This window comes from Vulpes vulpes, chromosome 10 (assembly GCF_048418805.1).
Source record: "Vulpes vulpes isolate BD-2025 chromosome 10, VulVul3, whole genome shotgun sequence".
NCBI classification, from domain to species: domain Eukaryota; kingdom Metazoa; phylum Chordata; class Mammalia; order Carnivora; family Canidae; genus Vulpes; species Vulpes vulpes.
In genome coordinates, this window is record NC_132789.1 from 10,178,008 (window position 1) to 10,199,447 (window position 21,440).

The 21,440-nt window shown below is 41.5% G+C and overlaps 1 protein-coding gene across 7 annotated transcripts in view; it reads left to right on the forward strand.

Moving 5' to 3' along the window:
• PTPN11 (protein tyrosine phosphatase non-receptor type 11) overlaps positions 1–12,568 on the forward strand; it is an 83,032-nt gene extending 70,464 nt beyond the window's left edge. For 3 of the 7 annotated variants that reach the window (XR_011995029.1, XM_026018757.2, XM_072725168.1), the window contains 3 exons: positions 5,790–5,902; positions 7,732–7,829; positions 8,531–12,568. Coding sequence is in view for 4 of the 7 variants with exons in the window: in XM_026018757.2 (XP_025874542.1) it covers positions 5,790–5,902; positions 7,732–7,801 (183 nt within the window). In the remaining 3 variants the exon portion in view is untranslated. Of the gene's footprint in view, positions 1–5,789; positions 5,903–7,731; positions 7,834–8,530 lie in introns of all 7 variants that reach the window. The other 4 variants (XM_072725167.1, XM_072725169.1, XR_011995028.1 and 1 more) reach the window with 3 other exon arrangements.
• The last annotated feature ends 8,872 nt before the right edge of the window (positions 12,569–21,440 follow it).

The following is a 21,440-nucleotide window of genomic DNA, read 5'->3' on the forward strand; positions in this document are numbered from 1 at the left end:
TCTGCCTCTCTCTCTGTGTCTTTCATGAATAGATAAATAAAAAATACATATGTATTTTTAAAGATTTTATTTATTTATTTGTAAGAGACGATAGAGAGAGAGGCAGAGGCAGATGGAGAAACAGGCTTTCTGTGAAGCAGGGAGCCCAATGCAAGAGTCAATCCCAGAATCCTGAGATCACAACCCAAGCTGAAGGGAGACCCTTAACCTACTGGGCCACCTTGGTGTTATTCCTGTAAGAAATATTTGGGAGCACATGAGTGGCTCGGTCGATTAAACATTTGACTTCATCTCAGGTCTTGATCTCAGAGTCCTGGGGTTGGGCTCCACGCTCAACAGGGAGTCTAATTCTCTCTCTCCCTCTGCCCTTCCCCCTGCTTGTGTGTTCTCTCTCTCTCTCTCTCTCTCTCTCTCTCTTTCTCTTTCTCCCTCATATAAATAAATAAAATTTAAAAAAAAAAGAAATATTTGGGTGCCTTTTGTGTTCCAGACACTGAATAGATGCTGAGGATGTAATAGAAGAAGACAGACATAGCTATTGTCTTAATGGAACTCTAATTCCACCATATACAAAGTTTGAGTTACTATGAGGCCCTTGTCTACATTTGTTCCAAGTCTTTTATTCATTTCCCTGGACTTGTGCTTTTCACATATCTTCCTAAGTTCCTTGGTCCAATCAAAAGGCTCTTTTACATTTGTTCATTCATTCCCACATTAATTAAAGTAAGTTATACTGGGTGCCAGGCACTGTGCTGGGGGTATAAGTGATGATATTCCTGATATGGAAAGAAATCTGTGTGGTTGGACTAGAAGTTGTTGAGAGGGGCAGGGGATGTCATAGGTGGGATTGGGAAAGTAAGCAGAAACCTGATTTTTAGGGGGTATGGCTTGCAGGCCATATTAAAGATTTTAGGCTTTATCCCAAGGGAAATGGGATATCACTGAGGATTTTGAAGTAGGAGAGTGACATAAAAAGATCCTCACTTTGAAAAGAGGGTGAGGAATGAGTGGGCTCTGGGGTCAAGCAGAGATGACCAGCGTAGGTAAGGATTGATAGCAGTTTGGACAGGACGAGAGGGCTAATGGTGAGCACAGCGAGAAGCAGAACTAGTAATCATCTCATTTTGTGATGAGATGTAGTGGGGAATCAAGGTGTTTGTAATCCTGATGTCTGAACCCAGAGTATCCTGCCCAAGTAGTATTGTTGCTCCGGAACCTAGATAAGAGCATTTTCTTCTCATTTCCTTTCCTTTCCCTTCACTTCCCTCCCCTTCCTCCCCATCCCCTCCCCTTTTCTTTTCTTTTTTCGTGGGGGTGCAGAGGGAGAGGAGAGAGAGGATCTTAATCGGGCTTCACACCCAGCACAGAGCCTGATGTCACGATCTCATGAACCTCAGATTGTAATCTAAGCCGAAATCAAGTTGGGACGCTTAAATGAGTGAGCCACCAAGGTGTCCCAAGAGCATTTTCATTTGACCCTTTCTTCCTACTCTTGGCTTTTGGGCTTTTCTTTCTTTTTTCTTTTTTTTTTTTTCTGATTAATATATGCTTTATTTTTTAGTCTTAATTTTTTTTTTTGAAGTAATCTCTATGCCCAGCATGGGACTCAAACTCATGACCCCGAGATCAAGAGTTGCATGCTCTACTAACTGAAAAAAGCCACGCACCCCAGGCTTTTTTGTAATTTAAAGTTTAGAAATGGACTGGAGTTACTTCATATGGCAAGATATTTAATGCCAGATGATTTTAGAGACTTATGGTTGGACCCTCCTCTCAACCTTGACTGTTGGCAAGGCTCTAAGATTTATTATAAATATTACAAAAGGTTTGGTAACTCTGCTTTGTCCTTGAATTCAGGAGGATAGATCAATTTCAGACCATTTTTTAGGGCTCTGTAACAAATCTCCCTTCACCCCTCCCTATGAAAACAACCCCTATCCCCTGAGATTTTTTCTTGTTCTATAAGGACAGCCTGGGCTGTCATAGTACTGAGAAATAAACTCCTCTAATTTGTAGATCGGTTTTATTTCTTGTTCTTTCTAAATAAGCTAAGAAGCTCCAACATTTTTATGCTTTTTCTTGAGCCATTTAGTTCATTGAAATAATTCCTGTCCCATTTGTATTAATTGTTCCCCGTTAGAAAATTCTTTTGTAATTGCTTTATGTAGAAATACTGATTTTTTTTCAAGAAAGTATTTAATAGGGAAGGAAAAATGAGGGTTGCTGTTCAGTGGATCTAGAGTTTCAGTTATGTAAGGTGAAAAAGTTCTAGAGATCTGCACAATGATATCATATACTTGACAGTATTGTAGTGTATACTCAAAATTTTGTCAAGAGCCTGTATCTCATGTTATCTGTTGTTTTTCTTCTAACAACAATTTTTTAAAAAGTGTTGAGTAGAAAGCAAGCTTATGCTTCAACTTACTGGTTGTATATTTCAAATTTTTATTTAAAAAAAGAGTTAATTTTAAGTTATTTTAAGGAGGCTCCATACCCAGTGTGGATCCCAACACAGGGCTTGAACTCAAAACCCTAAGAACAAGACCTGAACTGAAACCAAGAGTTGGATGCCCAGCTATCCAGAATAAGTTTTAAAATAAGTGATGTTCGCCCTTTCACGAAGATGGCACCGAAGGCGAAGAAGGAAGCACCTGCCCCTCCCAAAGCCGAAGCCAAAGCAAAGGCTTTGAAAGCTAAGAAAGCGGTGCTGAAAGGCGTGCACAGTCACAAAAAAAAAAGAAGATCCGCACCTCACCTACATTCCGAAGACCCAAGACCCTGCGTCTCCGAAGGCAGCCCAAATATCCTCGAAAGAGCGCCCCCAGGAGAAACAAGCTTGATCACTATGCCATCATCAAGTTCCCCTTAACTACTGAGTCAGCCATGAAGAAAATAGAAGACAACAACACACTTGTGTTCATTGTGGATGTCAAGGCCAATAAGCACCAGATCAAACAGGCTGTGAAGAAGCTCTATGACATTGATGTGGCCAAGGTCAACACCTTGATCAGGCCTGATGGAGAGAAGAAAGCATATGTTCGACTGGCTCCTGACTATGATGCTTTGGATGTTGCCAACAAAATTGGGATCATCTAAACTGAGTCCAGCCGGCTATAAATCTAAATATAAATTTTTTCACCATAAAAAAAAAAATAAAATAAAATAAGTGATGTTCTTAGCCAGGTCTTCCACTTAATATTTCATTTTAAATCCTGTCTTTTAAGAATTTGTTTCTTGTGTATTTCAGTGCTAAAAACCTGTGGCTGCTTTTCAAGGCCATTAGATTTTTAAGAACAGTTCAGAACATTAAAATATTCTGTAGAGTAAACAAAACAGTTTCTCTTTGGATTTCATTTTTGCAGCTTCTTTCCTAGACTCTTAAGTTCTGTGATGGCTAGTTAGCAAATTGGCTGGGCTGCTTTAACAGAGTTGAAATAATAGTGGCTTCAACAAAATAGAAGCTCATTTCTCTTCTAACATAAAAATCCAAGTTGGCAGGCAATTTGGGGAGAAAGTGGACAGTTCCGCTCCATGGGGTCATCTGGGGATCCAGGCATTCTGTATCTTGTCCCCCAATTGTCCTTTCGGATGTTTCCTTTTCTACATGGTTACAGACAGCACAAGGAAGCAGACAGCAAGCAGCTAGCTGCCTGTTAATGTCAAGCTTTTTCTGTGAAGAGTCAGATAATGAATCTTTTAGGCTGTCCAGCATCCTTAATATTTTGTTCTCATGTTCACATATGGTAGCAGTTGCTTTATAATTTATAGGTTGGAGTTGTAACAACTCTTGTTGTATGTGAAATAAGATTTTCTACTTTTTATTCGCTGTTGTTTTTGGGGTGAGTTTTGAGTAAGGAGAGGAAGGAGAAACTTCAGTGGATTTAAATTTATTTAATGTTTCATTTGAAAAAAATGTAAAATACTACTAGTACTATACCTGTTGTCGATCATTTTATTTTGTTACATTTCTTCCAAGTTTTTTCCCCTTTTTAAAATTAATTAAATTAATCTCTGCACCCAAGATCAAGAGGCACACACCCTTCCAAGAGAGCCAGCCAGGTACCCCTCTTTTTCCTTTTATAACAGCAGTCGAATGTGGCAGTTACAGCTGTCAGCCCCAGGTACAACCCTTATTTCTACCCTTGGAGCCCCAGGGCAATTGCTTGGCTTGCAATCTTTTTTTTTTTTTTTTTTAAGATTTTATTCGTTTATTTAAGACAGAGAGAGTATGAGCAGGGGGAGGGGCAGAGAGGGAGGGAGAGGCAGAATTCCTGCTGAGTGAGGAGCCTGATTCACCCCAGGATTCTGGCTAGGATCATGAGCCAAAGTCAGAGGCTCAAGCGAGCCTGAGCTACCCAGGTGCCCCTGCTTGCACTCTTTTTTATGTTTTAAAATAAAAATACCAAAAATTGGGACACCTGGGTGGCTCAGCGGTTGAGCATCTGCCTTCGGCTCAGGGCGTGACCGTGGAATCCTGGGATCAAGACCCACATCTGGCTCCCTGCATGGAGCCTGCTTCTCCCTCTGCCTATGTCTCTGCCTCTTTCTATGTCTCTCATGAATAAATAAATAAAATCTTTTAAAAAACCCCAATAATCTACACATAATAGATAACATTATTGTATGTGTTTAGAATGTTCAGCCTGTATCATACTGTTTTATTCTATAATTTGTGTTTTTCCACTTAACATTGATTATGAAGCCTTTTTTGAGACACAATCTCTCATGTTGTTCCTCCTCACTATTGCATATTACTTCATGATATGAATACATCACATTGATTCCTTCCCTGGGTATAAACACTATTAAGAATAACATGTCATCAGACATCCTTTTACAGCTCTTTTAGGCTCCTGTGTATGAGTTTCTCAGGAAGCAAATGTTCAAGGTTGTAGAATATAGTTTTATTATTACTAGATACTAACTGGTTAGTACTGTGAGTTCTGACCAGTAGTGCACTAATTTACCCTCTCACCAGCCATGAATGGAAGTCACTGCTGTACGTCAGTGTTTCAAAAAAGGGTATGTGGATACCCTTTCTAATATTTGCTAGTTTTCTGGAATAATCCTAGAATGATGGCAACATTATATAATGATGATTGGTGGGTTAGATTTTCAGAATTGGTTATTTTTAGGTGAAATTAGGAGTGAAGAGTGATAAATCATATAGCTGGGACTCCTACTAAATATATAGTTAGTTCACTCTGCATCTAAGAGGAGATTACATTCTACTGGTTTTCTTTGCCAAGTTTTTTTCCCCCAAAAAAGTATCATTAGAGCCAAAAATGAAGTTATAAAGGTGCTAGGGTCTTTTCTGGGGTGGAGGTGGGAGGCAGGGAAGATATAATAAAGCATATTACTGTTTCTGTTAAGAGTACTACCATCTTTTGTACCTGTGTGCTATTTTTACTTGGAGTGAATTTATTTCTGGAGCTCTTTTCCCGACTGTTTATCTGAGAATCATTAAATGTGTTGCAAGTGAATTATGAAATGATTAGATGTTAATGTAGCAAAGAAAGTGAGAATTCTCTTTTAGCTCAGAAATAGATACATTTGGTTTAATACAGTAAGTTGTTAGTGCATGACTCTGCTTTTGAATTGCATGGTTCAAAAGTACTTTTCACTTTTACATTGAGGAGGTGAATTCCCTAACATTTGATCAACGTATTATTTAGGGTCCAACCTTTCTGTCTGCCTATGTGTCCGTCGCTCTTTGGTGAAATGCCTTCTTTGCTACTTTTTCCCTTAAAAAAAATCCAATTCCTCATATATCAATCTTCACCTTTCAGAAAAGCAAGAGGAAAGGGCATGAATATACAAATATTAAGTATTCTCTAACGGACCAGACAAGTGGAGATCAGAGTCCCCTCCCGCCTTGTACCCCAACACCATCTTGTGCAGAGTAAGTAGTAATGAAGGAAATTCTTTCTACCTGAACATGGTCCTATAGAAAAGCTTAAAAAACAACAGGTCTTGGCAGCACAAGCCTGTCATTGTTGCCCAGCTGATTAGCAAACGAGTCAGTGGCTTTCTAAACTAAATTTTAATTTACCTCAACGAAGGCTAATTGGTACACTAGCTATGATTATGTGAGGTTATAAGTATATCAAGTAGTGGTTCTCTACGAAGAATCTAATTTTTCTTTTTATGCAGTGGGGATAACATCTGTTATTAATGATACACAACAAAGGTAGGTATTTTTGGCCTTTTGATGTGTAAGATTCTTTGCTAAGTAAAAATAGATTAATTGACCACTAATGTCTCAACACTGTCAGGATCTGCTAATTTTCCAGTCAACACACAACAGAAATCTACTGGGCCTTTAAGCCAAGAGTCTGTAAACTACAGCCTCCAGGCCAAATTCCGGCCATGGCCTGTTTTTGTACAGCTCATGAATGATTTTTATGGGGCTATATATTTTTTAAAAATATACCAGCACAAAGAATATTATGTACCAGAGACTGAGTGTGGCCTGCAGAGATTAAATTATTTACCTTCTGATCCTTTATAGAAAAACTTTGCCATCCCCTTGTTTAAGCTAAAACATGCATTAGGAAAACATTTGTTAAATTGATTATGTGAACAGCAGTTGTAAATCGTTGCTTTTCTATAAATTCTAAGGTAGTCTTTGGTATAACATTTACTTTTTCATTTTCCCCCATGAGTCTTATCTCTGTTTGCTTCTGATGTGGATTTTTAAACCCCTGCTGACTTTAATACTCTATATAAACGTTTTAGATAACAAATATGGCACTTATATTTACATTTGGTTTCTAGTTAATGTTGAAATGAAATTATACAGCAGAAGTATTCTTTCCACCAAGTTGCTTTTTCCTCCTGCCTGCTTTTTCCTTTCCCAGTGGACTAATGGGTAAAGTTGATATTTTAAATTGCTATCTGCAGTAATTTGCCGTGGCAGCTGCATATCAGGGCTTTCCCCGAATATTGAATATCTGACGACTCCCTTCTTGGTGGTGGCCTATACCCTGTGCAGGCTGTCACCCAGGATACCCCAGACCCTGAGGCCTTTCTGCCCATTTTGTCTTGTCCCTATTGGGTTGGCATTGATGGCTGCTGGGTACCCTGTCCCCCTAGACAGCTCTGATCTCCACTCCCTGCTCATCAGAATGGAGTCTGGCCTCTGATGCATTCACTGGACCTTTGTCTCAGGGCCCTAAAGCACCATGGAGCTTCACACTCATTTTTGCCCTTCATGTAGCTGGATTCAGAGCCAAATGGGCCTTTAGGCCCTGCCTCACTGCTCCTGCCCTTTCCTTTCCTGGACCTCTTGCTCACTTGGAAGGAATACCTAGCCTTTCTACATGCTCACGTCTCACCCTGCTTCAGGGTCTTACTCAGAGTCCTCATTGTCTAGGCCTCCTTGGCTCTGCCCACCAGAAAAAAACAGCTCACTTTCCTCCAACCCCAGAGAGCTTAGGGACTTAAGGCTCTTATTCCACTTTTAGGTTGATACTGCTGTACGTTTATGTTTTACAGCTCGTCCCAGAACTGTAGTTCTTACAGGCTGTGTCTGCATCATATCGGGCCCTCCAAGAATGGAGTGTGTACTTTATAAATACTGTGCAAGCTTGGTCAGCATGGTCTGTGTTTTTATTCATGTATTTATTCTTTCTGTCTTTCTCTCTTTCCTTCCTTCCTTCCTTCCTTCCTTCCTTCCTTCCTTCCTTCCTTCCTTCCTTCCTTCCTTCCTTCCTTCTTTTTCCTTTTCAGAATGAGAGAAGATAATGCTAGAGTCTATGAAAATGTGGGTCTGATGCAGCAGCAGAAAAGTTTCAGATGAGAACACCCACCAAGACTTCAGCACAGACGTAGGTATTTAAATGGATGCGCTCACTGGTTGTTACATCATTCGTGGCACATAATTTGTGAGTGTTCTAGTGAAGTGTACCATAACTAAGTTTTACAAACCAGCCTCCTTTTTTTCTCTTCCTAAACTTTTTCTAAGTTAGATTTATTTTCAAGTTCATTAAGGATTGAAACCAAATACAGAATTCATTCTGTGAGGGGCAAAGCTGGCCCTTACTGTGGAGAGATGGTTGATATGGGTGATGAAGAGCGGGCATCACTGTTCCTTAAATTTGTATTAGAGTTGGATACCCCAGTCTGTGCTGAGAGATGATCTGTGGGGACCTGGGAAGCAGAGGATACACAGCTCCAGAGGGTTGGAGTCAGGATGCCCAAATTCTCATCCCCCTGGGCCCTCTGATTGGCTGTGTGACACAAGGCTCTGGCCTCATGGGCCTCCACCCCCTCACCTTCCACACCCCTTCCAGCTCTGTGGCTGGGAACTCTTCTCCCTGGTACGTCTCTTCCCTGTCAGTCACCTTGGTAGACAGTGACTCAGGTTGTGATATATGTTGGAAACTCACAGTTTGAATATTGCATATTGCAATTCCCATTTTAATGGGTGGTATATTTAGAAGCTTTCAATCTACTTGAAAATGGTTTAGTGCCTTGAGAAACTTTGAGATGTGTACTCCTTAAAAATTCTAACTTATTTCTTCCCTAGATATGGACCTTTACCCTCTCCCTAAAAATGTTCAAGAACAGATGCAAGAAAGAATATGCGAGAATGAATTTGAATTTGGAAAGCTTGTGTTGTGGACCTTTGGAGAAGCAAAATTTGAAACCATTTAAAGACCACTTTATTCTAACTCAACAATACCTGATTACCAATTACTCATTTCCTCAGATAAGAAGAAATCATCTCTACAATGTAGACAGTGTTATATTTTATAGAATTTTATTTTAAATTGAGGAAGCAGTTAATTGTGCTCTATATTTTACAGATGATGGTGATTCAAATTCTACTTATATTGGCATTTTCTTTTCTTTTTATAACCTTAAAAATTCAATTATTTTTCTCTTTGTGAGGGATAACGGCACTTTTAAGAGGAAAATGTTCTGGAAAAGGTGACAACATCCTGTGGGAGTGAGAACAGTTTCATTTATCATTGTTTATCCAGTAGTGGATAATTCATTTGATGGCCTCATTTTTTGGCTAAGTGATAATTAAGCCAGTGCTCCAGACCATGAGAAGTCGACTGTCTACCTTTGCATTGCCATTAAAAAATCATGGGAAAAAAAAGAGTCATGGAAACTTGGGAGAATAGGCGTGTTTTCTTCTTAGCAGATGACCAGTTACCTTCAGCTTGTTGGCTGAGGAGGATGTGGTGGGAAAATGTTTGTCATATTTTCTTTTCATTTGAGTAATTGTCTTGTATTTAGAAAAAAGAAATGCATCTGTGGAGAACCAACTAGAGTCGTGATTACCGATTGTTGGTGACAAACCACCCCAAAACGCAGTGGCTTGTCCTTTTTTTTCCCCTCCTCACTATTCTTCAGTCTGGGCTGGGCTCAGGTGAGCTGTTTCTGTCCTCTCGCTGGTGTCACCCATTTGGTCAGCAGGTTGGCCAAAGACACTGGGATGGTTGGGCTTTTCTCTGCAGTTCCATGGGCCTCTCCTTTTCTGTGTGGCTCCAGTGGCCACGAGAGCACAGTAGCTGGACTGCTTACATGGCAGCTCAGAGCCCGCAGGGTATAAAGCAGGCATGGCCAGGCCTTCTTGAAACTTAAACCCAGAACTTCTACTATCCTCTGTTGATTAAAGCATCACAGGCCGAGCCCAGATTCAGGAAGAGGAGATGGCACAAGGGTGCCAAGTGGAGGTATGATTCACCGCAGGGGATGGGGGTGGGGGGCAGAGTAGTAGACTGTCAGAATCAGTGCCACAGGAAAACAGCAATAGTTAGCAGAAGTAGAAGCTGCTAGTGTGTTGGGAAATTGAAGCTGCTTTCAAGAGCTGGTGTAAGCTGGAAGTCAAACAGAGAGGGCCTTCTAGAAGCTCCCTGAACCACTTCTGCTGGCTCTGAGCATATTTTCTGAACCATCCCTTAGGGAAAGTAGTCTCGTAAGGATGGATGTGTTTCAGGGGCAGAGCATCTGAAAGCAGAACCACCTGTTGCTGTTGACCCACAGGAGGAGGTGAATGTGGTGCTTTCTCCTTGCCAGTGGTTTCAGGCTGAGGAGAAGAAGGGGCAGTCCAAACAAGGCCGCTAATCAGATTGAATTAGCAGTAGTCCATTTTTGTTTTAATCAAGCCGTAAGATTTGCTACCGTTCTACCTGAAGTGCCTTCTCCAAAGACATCCTCTTTGCCCCATGTGTTGGATCATCCTTCACTGAGTGTGTTTCAGTTAAAGTATCATTGGTTGACATTGTAAAGATCATAAAATGCATGGCAGCTTTGCTGTTAGCTTATGGTCTCCTGATGGCAGATCCTTCTTGATTTGGCTCCCGATCCAGTCCTGGTAGTACTGAGGTCTTTACCTCCCATGAAACCTTGAGGTAGTTTGAAGACTGCCTTCGCTACCATTTTCACAGACAAAATGCACATTGGTCCCCCTGCCCCCCCCTCCATTGAACCTAGAATTGCTTTAGAACACAGGTATGGCCCAGAGGTAATTACCTTCTGAGAGGAAGGTCAATGACTACTGTCTTCTTGTCAAGCCTGGAAAGAAAGAGATTCCAGTTCAGTATTTGCAGCAAGGATCTTGAATCCTATTCTTTTTCATTCATTGTCACATTGAATTGTTCTTGTTTGCCTTGATTTTTTGTGGTATAGTTTAGACTCTGGACTTGGGGGGCAAAGTCTTTCACCAGCACACAAGGGTTTGATTGTACAAATATATCTGCTACATTAACGTCTCTGCCGGTAGCTTAAGATCAAGTTGTTTGGCGCTTGAAACAGAAATACCTGATCTTAGCTAGCTTTGTTTGTTACAGGACATTGATTTCATTTAGATTTCCCTCCATGAAGTCAGCAAACTATCATGTTATGTGAATTCATGCCAAGATAACATTGTGGGTGGGAGTCCCTGGGTTGCTAAGGTTTGTCATGTTTTTGGTGAAAGGTGATTGCAGGTTCTCAGATGAGGTTACTCTTTATGAGATGAAATCAGGAAGAGAGGCCGTGAAGATGTGGGGAGCTGGAGGTGCAGGTGTTAAAAAAAATTGTGGAAATGAAAGTTCCAAAGAGGTGGTTTGCGAGGAGGTCAGAGTGCGTGGGGCCAGAGCAGTCAGTACTTGAATAGGTTGAATCGGGTAACCTGGCAAGTAGGTATGATAGATACAGGGATACAGTCTGCTTCTGGGCTGCTGGTAGACATTAAATTTGCACAATATCCCATAGCTGGTCGAGTATTTTAAAAATTATAAGCATAGGGTTTTATATTTGGGGTGAAGAAATTATCTGGCACATGGTATTGGGGTTTTTTGTTTTATTGTTTTTTTCTTTTTTTAAAAGCCAAATTTCAGAGTCTTAATAGTTTCCCCCCCCCCCCCTTTGGTTAAAAAAAATAAAAAGACACCTCACCTCCAGTATGTGACCCTCCTGAAAATTATGGTCCTCTCTCCCATTGAATCAGTGACTTTTCAGATGTGGCTAAATGGGGATGAGCAAATTGATGTATGATTTACTTGGTGTTTGTACATTCTTTACATTGCCTTGTTGTTTTGGAACAGCAAAGATTATCAAGATTATTTTTAGTTTTTGTTTTGTTTTGTTTTGTTTTTACTGGGGCTCTTAAGAACTAATATAACATCCTGGGTTATTTCTAGTTCAGGGAAATGTGGAAAGGTATGCAATTGTGAAGTATTTTGTTGTAGCTTATTAGTTCATAAGGGGAATTTAGGCCGTAGACATAAGGACACACCCAGTGCAGTTTCTGTTTTCTGTTGTTGGGGGGAAAAAGTTTTCTATAGCAAGCACATGGCCTCCCTGATTTCGAGATGCCTTTATTAGGATCTGTATTAGCCCTTAATGTTGTGGAAACCTTTCTCCCTCTTCCTCTTGAAAGATAAGTTCCAAAATACAGTTTATTGTATCTTCCATCATTAAAAAGTTTGTTCTTTTTTTCACTATGGGCAGTTCACACAAGGCAAAAATATTAAACAGTTGATTTTAGTGTGTTATATAACTTTACTGTATATCAAACTAATTTCTACAAGTTTTCATCCTAAACCTCAAATCATGTAATTAATAATTTGCCTGTTTATTTATGACATAATTGTGATTCTTTTATTAATAAAAGCTAATGGAAAAGGATCCTTTATTAAGCTGATGACTAGACCTACATTTAATTTTCCTGCAGTATATGAAGTATTGTACCAGAGTATTAAAAGATATGTAATATTTTATTGATAAATCTATCCTTTAAAAGGAATACATTTTAGGATGTCATCATTTTGATGTGAATCATGTAAATGTTGATAATATGCACTGTTTATTATACATTTAGTGTTTCAAAAGATTCACTTAATTGCCTTTTTGCCCACGTATTATGTAGTCTGTTTGCAATTGTTTTTTAAAAAAATGACATGAAAAGAATAGTTTATGTAGAGAAGCATTAGTGGATGTTGTCTCCCCACCTGTATTTATGGGTGTTAGTTCAACTGCGTTGCTAGTTGCAAAGCCGTATTATCAGAGTAGACGTGTATTTGTAAACTGTATGGGAACTAAAAATTAGGAATAAAACCATTTTCTTATATTATGGTATGTCATTTACTTCATTGGAAATGTCCAGGAAAAACTGGGATTATAGGTCACTCAGCCTCTTATACTGGCCAAATGCTGACATTTAGTGGCTCTTATCTGGAAGTTAAGTCAGAATACAGAATACACGAGTCAGTTCCTCAAGCATTTATTGAGCACCCACTTTATGAATAGCTTCAGGAGACAGGCAGGGAATTCCACTTCCAAGAACTTATGAGTAAGCGACGAATAGGAAATATGTCTGTAAAACATACAGGAAGTGATCAGGAAACATACAAACCGAATGCTAGACACCACCCATGTGCTAGACTCGGGCCAAGCAGTGACTGAGACAGATAGGGGCCACCCTTGCCGCATTGATGTCCTAGGGTGAGCTGGGCCTCACAGGAGTCAGAAGGCAGAAATTCTAACTGGGACACAGCACTGCTTGGAGACAGGCGGCCAAGACACAGCAGGAAAGACCGAGATGAGGATTATGAGGAGGGGCTCTGGGTGTCTGTTCCAGGGGAACCTGACTTCCCATAGAAGGAGGGCCTCTGTGCTACCCTGGTGGTTATCCCCTGGGGTTTCAGAGGTGGTACTGCATGCCCTTTTGGCCTGGACACACCTCATTCCCCATCATCCTTCCTGAGATCCTGGGTTAAATTAGAAGGCATGAAAGAAAGAGACTTCTAGTTCTATAATTCCTACTCACAAGAAAAATCCCCAAGAAAACGTGCAGATTAGAGACAAAGCAGGTCTCCCATCCAAGGAGATGGGATAACTGGGTGACAGGCAATGAGGAGGGCACTTGATGGGATGAGCACTGGGTGTTATACTATATGTTGGCAAATTGAATTTGAATTAAAAAAATTAATAAAAAGATGCAAAGCAGGATGTCCCATGACAAATCAGTTGTGGGCTGATACGGTCATCTTGTTAGTGAAAAGCTTCTGAAGAGAGTTCCTGCTCATTGTTGGATCACATTACATGTGTATGCTTTGCAGCCAGCCATTTGCTTTGGCTCCGTGAGACACCACCAAAAGGGATTGTCATGATCTCGAGTGAATGGTTTCACTGCAAGTGCTGTTTTCCCCCCCTGGGAACTAGCTAAAGCTTCCAAATAACTGAATTTGCAGAATAATGAGCCAGAAATAGAGATTTGCTGTTTTATCAATAACAGCAGTTACCAATGAGCTGATATTCTTGTTATTTGATGTCAGACGATTTAAATCCTGAAGTAACATGATAAAAAATATCACTACTATACATCTGAAAGGAAGTGTGTACTCTATGTTGGCTAATTGAATTTAAATTAAAAAATCGCTACTAAATACTTTTTTGTAAGAAAGTGATACTGCACTGTAAAATCTGGTGGCAGTGTATGGACAAAGGAGTTGGGGTGATATTCAATCTTGAAGTCCTCTCTACCTTGTAAGACAGCTGTTCTACTGCACTGGCAGGGATTTCGGGTTCAGATTCTCTTCCATTTAGCAAAGATGAAATCCCACCCCCTTTCCACCCAGGGACTAGGCACTGAGGAATGGATGAACAAAATAGTTCTTGCTTTCCAGGAGCTAGGTGTACCCAGGGAGGCAGATAGTTATAATTGGACTGGAGTAGACAGTATTCAGAGTATTACTGTAAAGTGAAAGTAACATAGAGGAGTGAATTAGAGAGGAATTAGAATTCAGTGCTGGGGGTCACTTGAGCTTATTCTTGACCAGTGGGCAACCTCTGTGTGTGTGTATATATGTCTAGATCTCTTTCTAAAAATGAACGTGCAAGACAAATAGCTGTTTCTCTGTTCAATTCTTGCATCTCTATCACTGAACAAAGGAGAATAATTATCATGATTCATATGGATGGCCTTTCTAGCACTTTTTGGGCACATTTTTGCAACAAGACAGTACATATTTACATATTTTAGTGTTTCCATTCTCTGTGTATCTATCCATTGCATTTTTTACTTCAGTTATTGATGTCTAAATTAATATTTTGGGGGCAGCCCCAGTGGCGCAGTGGTTTAGTGCTGCCTGCAGCCCGGGGTGTGATCCTGGAGACCTGGGATCGAGTCCCACGTCGGGCTCCCTGCACGGAGCCTGCTTCTCCCTCTGCCTGTTTCTCCCTCTGCCTGTGTCTCTGCCTGCGTCTCTATGAATAAATAAATAAAATCTTTAAAAAAAATTAAAAAATAAATTAATATTTTGGGTAATATAGGTCAGTTTTGCTAAGACTTCCTAGTATAATTTAGAGTGTACATTATGGTTTGGAATGAACCATTTCATTCTGAATGTAATCATCACCAAGATCACATATTTTTTTTAAAAAAGATTTTATTTATTTATTCAGGAGAGACACAGGCAGAGGCAGAGGGAGAGAAGCAGGCTCCCTGTGGGCAGCCTGATGAGGAACTCAACCCCCAGGCCCTGGGATCACAACCTGAGCCGGAGGCAGATAACACACAACCACTGAGCCACCCAGGTACCCCAAGATCACATTATTTTATTTTATTTTTATTTTTTATTTTTATTTTTCTTAAGATCACATTTTTTTTAAAGGGAAAAATCAAATTTATGTAGTAGGGGCAAAGGATTTTTTTCCCCACATTGCGTTTTCATAGAAACTCACAAAGAACAGTTAAATTACGGTTTAGTTGGGGCGCCTGGCTGGCTCAGTCCAAGGAGCAGGTGAATCTTGATCTCGGGATCATGAGTTCAAGCCCTGTGTTGGGTGTGGAGATTACTTAAATAAATAAAAAACGAAAAAAAATGCAATTTAGTTTTAAAATGGATAAAGTTCCTTTATCAAGAATGATAACATTATGGGATGCCTAGGGTGATGCAGGCAATTAAGCATCCGACTCTTTTTTTTTTTTTAATTTTTATTTATTTATGATAGTCACAGAGAGAGAGAGAGAGAGGGGCAGAGACACAGGCAGAGGGAGAAGCAGGTTCCATGCACCGGGAGCCCGACGTGGGACTCAATCCCAGGTCTCCAGGATCGCACCCTTGGCCAAAGGCAGGCGCTAAACCGCTGCACCACCCAGGGATCCCAAGCATCCAACTCTTGGGTTCAGTTCAGATTGTGTTCTCAGGATTGTAAGATCCAGCCCTGTGTCTAGCTCCACCCTCAGTGTGAAGTCTGCTTGAGATTCTCCTCCCTCTGCCCCTCCTGCTTGTGTTCTTTCTTTGATAAATAAATGAATAAATAGATAAGTAAATATTTTTTTAAAAAGAGAGAATGATAACATTATATTCAAGCAGGACTATTCATAGAGAATTCAAGCGGTCTAAGCTCCTGAGTTTTCTCAGTGTGGCTGAGTCTTCCAAATGATGGCATTTGAATGTGGCCTCATGGTTCAGTCTTGTGTGCTTGTTTTGTTTTCAAACTATTTCTATTATAGTAAAATACACAAAGCATAAAATTGACCGTTTTAACCATTTTTAAGTGGACAGTGCAGTAGCGTCAAGTGCATTCACACTGTTGTATGACTATGACCACCGTCCATCTCCAGAACCATTTCATCATCCCAAAACTCTGCACCCATTCACCAATACAACTTTTTTTTTTTTTCCCTAAGATTCTATTTATTTATTCCTGAGAGACACACAGAGAGAGGCAGAGACACAGAGGGAGAAGCAGGCTCCTCGCAGGGATCCTGATGTGGGACTTGATCCCAGGACTCCAGGATCATGCCCTGAGCCAAAGGCAGATGCTCAACCGCTGAGCCACCCAGGCATCTTTTTTTTTTTTTTTTTTTTTAAGATTTTATTTATTTATTCATGAGAGACAGAGAGAGAGAGAGAGAGGCAGAGGCACAGGCAGAGGGAGAAGCAGGCTCCATGCAGGGAGCCCGACGCGGGACCTGATCCCGGGTCTCCAGGATCACACCCCCGACTGACAGTGGCGCTAAACCGCTAAGCCACTGGGGCTGCCCTACAGCTGTTTTTAAAGTTATCCCCCTCGGGGATCCCTGGGTGGCTCAGCGGTTTGGCGCCTGCCTTTGGCCCAGGGCACGATCCTGGAGTCCCGGGATCAAGTCCCACATTGCTCTCCCGGCATGGAGCCTGCTTCTCCCTCCTCCTGTGTCTCTGCCTCTCTCTCTCTCTGTGTCTATCATAAAATAAATAAATACATCTTTAAAAAAAAATAAAGTTATCCCCCTCCCTGAGGCTTAAGTCTCTTCTGAATTTTGGAATTTTGTGTATTTTTTGAATAGGTAATACATCCACTTAGAACAAAATGTAAAAGGTTCAGTAGAGCACACAGGGAAAAATCTCTCCACATCTTTCTCCCATGGACAGTTTCCCATCATATCCCCAGGACCATGAGCAACTTTGAATACATGTCCCGCCATAAAAGTGCTGGTTCCAGGGGGTCTTACACTTCTTACTAGGGTGGGTAATGCTGAATTGTCCCTCAGTGAGTCTGAACCCACTTTATCTCTAGCAGTCTGTTTCCTCACACCTTCGTCAGATTGACATGTTTTCGAACCTGCACTCCTGTCCATCCGATGGGTTAAAAATCATAGTTCGATGTAAGTTTGCATTTGTCACAAGAATGAGGCTGAGCATTTTTTTTCAAGTGCCTTTCTGTGAACTCTTCATGTCATTTGACTTTTTTTTTTTTCTATTGAGTTCTGGATCTGTCTTGTCTTGTTTTGCATTTAGAAATAAAGATATGTATATATATATACATATATACATACATATGTATATATTTCAAGATTTTATTTGAGAGAGAGAGAGAATGAATGGTGGGGAAGGGCAGAAGGGGGGAGAGAGAGAGAGAGAGAGAGAGAGAGAGAAGCAGACTCCTTGCTGAGCAGAAAGCCTGACTTGGTGCTCCATCTCAGGACCTGGGAATCATGACCTGAGCCAAAGGCAGATGTTTAACTGACTGAGCCACCAGGAGCCCTAAATACATATTTTTAAATTTATTTTATTTTCTCCCCACCCCCAAGGGAATAAAGATTTAATTATCTGCAACTGATTGAGGTGGCTGGCATTACTGAGTCACCAGGATCAATTTCTGTGAAATACTCTTCTGTAGGTGCATGTGGGATACACCTGTCTGGGCTGGGAGTTGTGGTTTTGGTCTTGCTGTGATTATAATTCTCAGAGGGGAATGAAGAGACCAGTCCAGGAAACACGTTCTCAGCACTCTCGGGATGCTGGAGCTCTATATATCAGCCACCATATGAGACCTGTCTTAATTATCCCAGCAACTGGATTGAGAATGACTCAGATTTTCTTTCATATTCAAAAGTGCCCAACAATATGCATGCAAGCCTGCATCCTTTCAACCACTTATTGATAAGTACAATGAGTCAGGCATCAGGCTAGTGCTGGGGGGAATACAAAACAGGTGTCTGTCTTAATGCATGGCGTAAAGGACTTTATGGCCCATTTAGGGGAAGGAGACACACAGGCTGAATACAAGATGGAAAATAAAACAGCTTTGGGTGAGGCCTGGCTCAAGACTAAAGGGCAGGGGCTCCTGGGTCGCTCAGTGATTGAGCGTCTGCCTTCAGATCATGTCGTGATCCCGGGGGCTTGGGATCGAGTCCAGCATTGGGCTCCCCCGCAGGGAGTCTGCTTTTCCTTCTGCCTATGTCTCTGCCTGTCTCTCTGTGTCTCTCATGAATAAATAAATAAAATCTTAAAAAAAAAAGACTAAAGGAGTAGAAGGAAATGACCACGCTCCCACTCATTTACTAAGTGACAGTTATGTGTCAGCCACTATTGGAAGGTTTGGACAGATTATGTTTTACCTGTAAGGTCAGTACCATCTCCAGTCTATTTTGCTCACTGCTGTGTGTATCCAGTGCTTGGCACCTGATGCTCAGTCGTAGGATGAACGGCCGATCTCGATATTATAGGTGAGTAAACTCAGGATCCAGGACATTAACCGACTTCTCCAAAGTCCCCGTGCTTCCTCATCACCACGCTGAGTCCTGCAGAACCCCGAGAGAGGACAGGAGCCCCAAGGGAGGACATCACACATGGCTGGGGACCTGGGCAGGGGAAGAGTGGGGGACCCAGGAGAGCATCCCTGGAGGGCAGAAAAGCACATGATTTGGGGGGCCAGGCTGGAAGCAGTTGACTCTGGCTGGAGCAGAGGGAACCTGAAGGCAGGAAGGAGATAACAACTGAAAAACCAAGTGGGGGCCATGATCAAGGAGGCTGGGCTTTTTCGTTTTTTGTTTGGGATAGAAGATGGACAACTATTTAAACAGATTTATGGAGATATAATTCACATTCCATACAATTCACCAATTTAAAATGTACCATTTGGTTTTTCGTATATTCACAGATATGTACAACTCTACCCACTGTGAACGTTAGAACATTTTCATCATCCCCCAAAGAAACCCTGTTCCCTGTGGCTATCTCCCCAGCCTTCCTATTCCAAAGCATAGACATAATTTTTCTAAATAAAAAGGTTTCATTTAAACAATAAGATTATAGAGAGACTTTTCCCATAAGATTACTGGGAGGACAGGTTCTCTAGAAGTGGAGCCTGTGACGGGGGTTCCCGTGGAAGTGATCTGCAGAAGGAAAGCCCTCAAGAGAGGCAGGAGAGGGCAGGGAAAAAGCTAAGTGCTGTGAGACAGACGGATGGATGGACAAACATGGTTTCGAATGGAGGAAGCTTCAACCCGGCCTGCTGGGGTTGCTGTGAGCTGTGAGCAGTCACTCCCAGGGCTGGGGGCACTCAAGATTGGGTGGCCATTCTTTGCACCTACTTCACCAGCGTAGGAGATGGCATTACTGCCACCCAGTTGCTAAGGCCAGAAACATGGGGCTCGCCCATGACTCCTTGTGCTTCACTTTCCACCCTTGCCTTGTCCACCCCACGAGTTGGTTTGGTCCTTCCAAAATGTATACCCCATCGTGTCTTCTCCCTATCTCTACTACTGCCACCCTAATCCAGCCACGGCCGCTTGTGCAGGTCAAGGATGCAGGGCAACAGTGTTCCTGGAACCCGGAAAGATCTTAAGTGGCCTCTCCATTTCCAATCATGCTCCACTATTGCCTTTCTCCCCACAAAGGGGTCTTTTAAACACATACATCAGATTCCAATAGTCTTCTGGTCTCTGGTGGCTTCCTGTCCCGCTCAGAATCCAATCCCAATTCCTTACTGGACTTCTGGAGTGGAGAGAACTTCACTGCATAGCACTGTCCTTCATATTTTAGAGTATTTTGCATCCCTGATCCCAAACTGGTAAATGCCAATGGTGCCCATAGTCCATATGGCAACCGCAAAACCCCGTACATCACCAAATTCTCCTGGAGGGGGTTAGTACCAACGCTGGTTGAGAAACTCTGTGTGATTTCCTGGCCTCTGTCCATGCTGGGATCTCCCTACAGCTATACATTCATAGCATCTGGCAAGCGGATTCCAGCTACAGGATACTTGCACATGCTGACCCTCTCCAGGGTCAGGTCTTTGCTGAAATGCTCTTCCTCCAGGTCTTCACGTGGCTGGCTTCTTGTCATATATATTTCAGTTCAAATGTCATCTTCCTGAAGATACCCTTATGAACCACCTTAAGGCACTGTTATGTCACCCTGTCTTGTGTTCAGCCCTATTGCATCAGAATCTGCATTTTTACAAGATCACCAGAGGATGTAGAAACACATTTATAGGTTGTAACATGATGCACTGGAGGATGTCTAGGAGGAGATAAAGGCCACTGGAAATGATACTCAGGCTTGGGTCAGTTCGTGTCTGCAGACATGGATTTGAGAATCACCTGACGTCACAAGAGTAGCCACAAAGAGTAAGAAAAATCCAAAGGTTGGATTTCAAAGAACAAGACAAGCGTCATCCCACACTTGGAAACAGCTTCAGATATTCTTAGATATCACACCTACCAAGATCGAGTTTGTGAAATCCCAAACATATGTGAAATCCATCTAACTATGGGAAGAGAAGGGGGAAATTTTTTAAAGGAAGCAAACTCTAAAATTAAAGTCTGTTCAGGAGGTGACAGATGTCTGGGTCCTGATAGATTTCTAGACTTGTAAAAGCAATTTTTTTCATTTTCATTCATACATGTTTGTTGCTTTCCATATTACCATGGTTTTTTTTTTAAAATTAAAATTAAAATCATTTTCCGTCTTTCTAAAGGGTTGATTACCCCAAGTGTTACGTTGTATGAAGTCTTTAGAAATTGCCTAATAGGGGTTCCTGTGTGGCTCAGTTGGTTAGGCGTCTGTCTTCAGCTCAGGTCATGATCTCAGGGTCCTGGGATGGAGCCCCGTGTCAGGCTCCCTTTCTCCCTCTCCCTCTGCCCCTCCTCTCCGCTCATTCTCTCTCTCTTTCTCAAGTAAAAAAGAAAAGAAAATACCTAACAAAGTTTTGAGTTATGGACAGAAAAATATCCCTGAGTTTCAGCCACATGAATGATCCTCTAGTCCTGCCCTCTTGTGAACTGATTTATCGTGTTTAATACCTTTTCCGCATTTGAAAATGGACTAAATCCTTGCTTGGGACCATATAATTCTCATCTTTAGATTTTAGGTTAAACCATCAGGTTTCTGATAAGGGTAAGTTAGAATAAATACATTTGAACTTTAGGGTCCAGGTGGAGATGGGACATTTCTGTCCTCGGTGTATGGATTTCTTTGCAGAATCAGGGCTTTAGGACAGCACAGGCTTGAGTTTATTTCCTAGCTTTGCCACTTACTAGCTGTGTGATATTGGACAAGTCAGTTAAGGCTTTGATCCTGATGTCTCTTTAGGAAAATGTAAATCATGGTATCTAGTGTGAAGGACTATTGAGAAGTTTATGGCAGTAGATGCTGTCTCTATGACATAGTTAGTACATGCTCAATAAACATCTATGTTCTTCCTGTAGGGCTTGGGAAGGTCTTGCA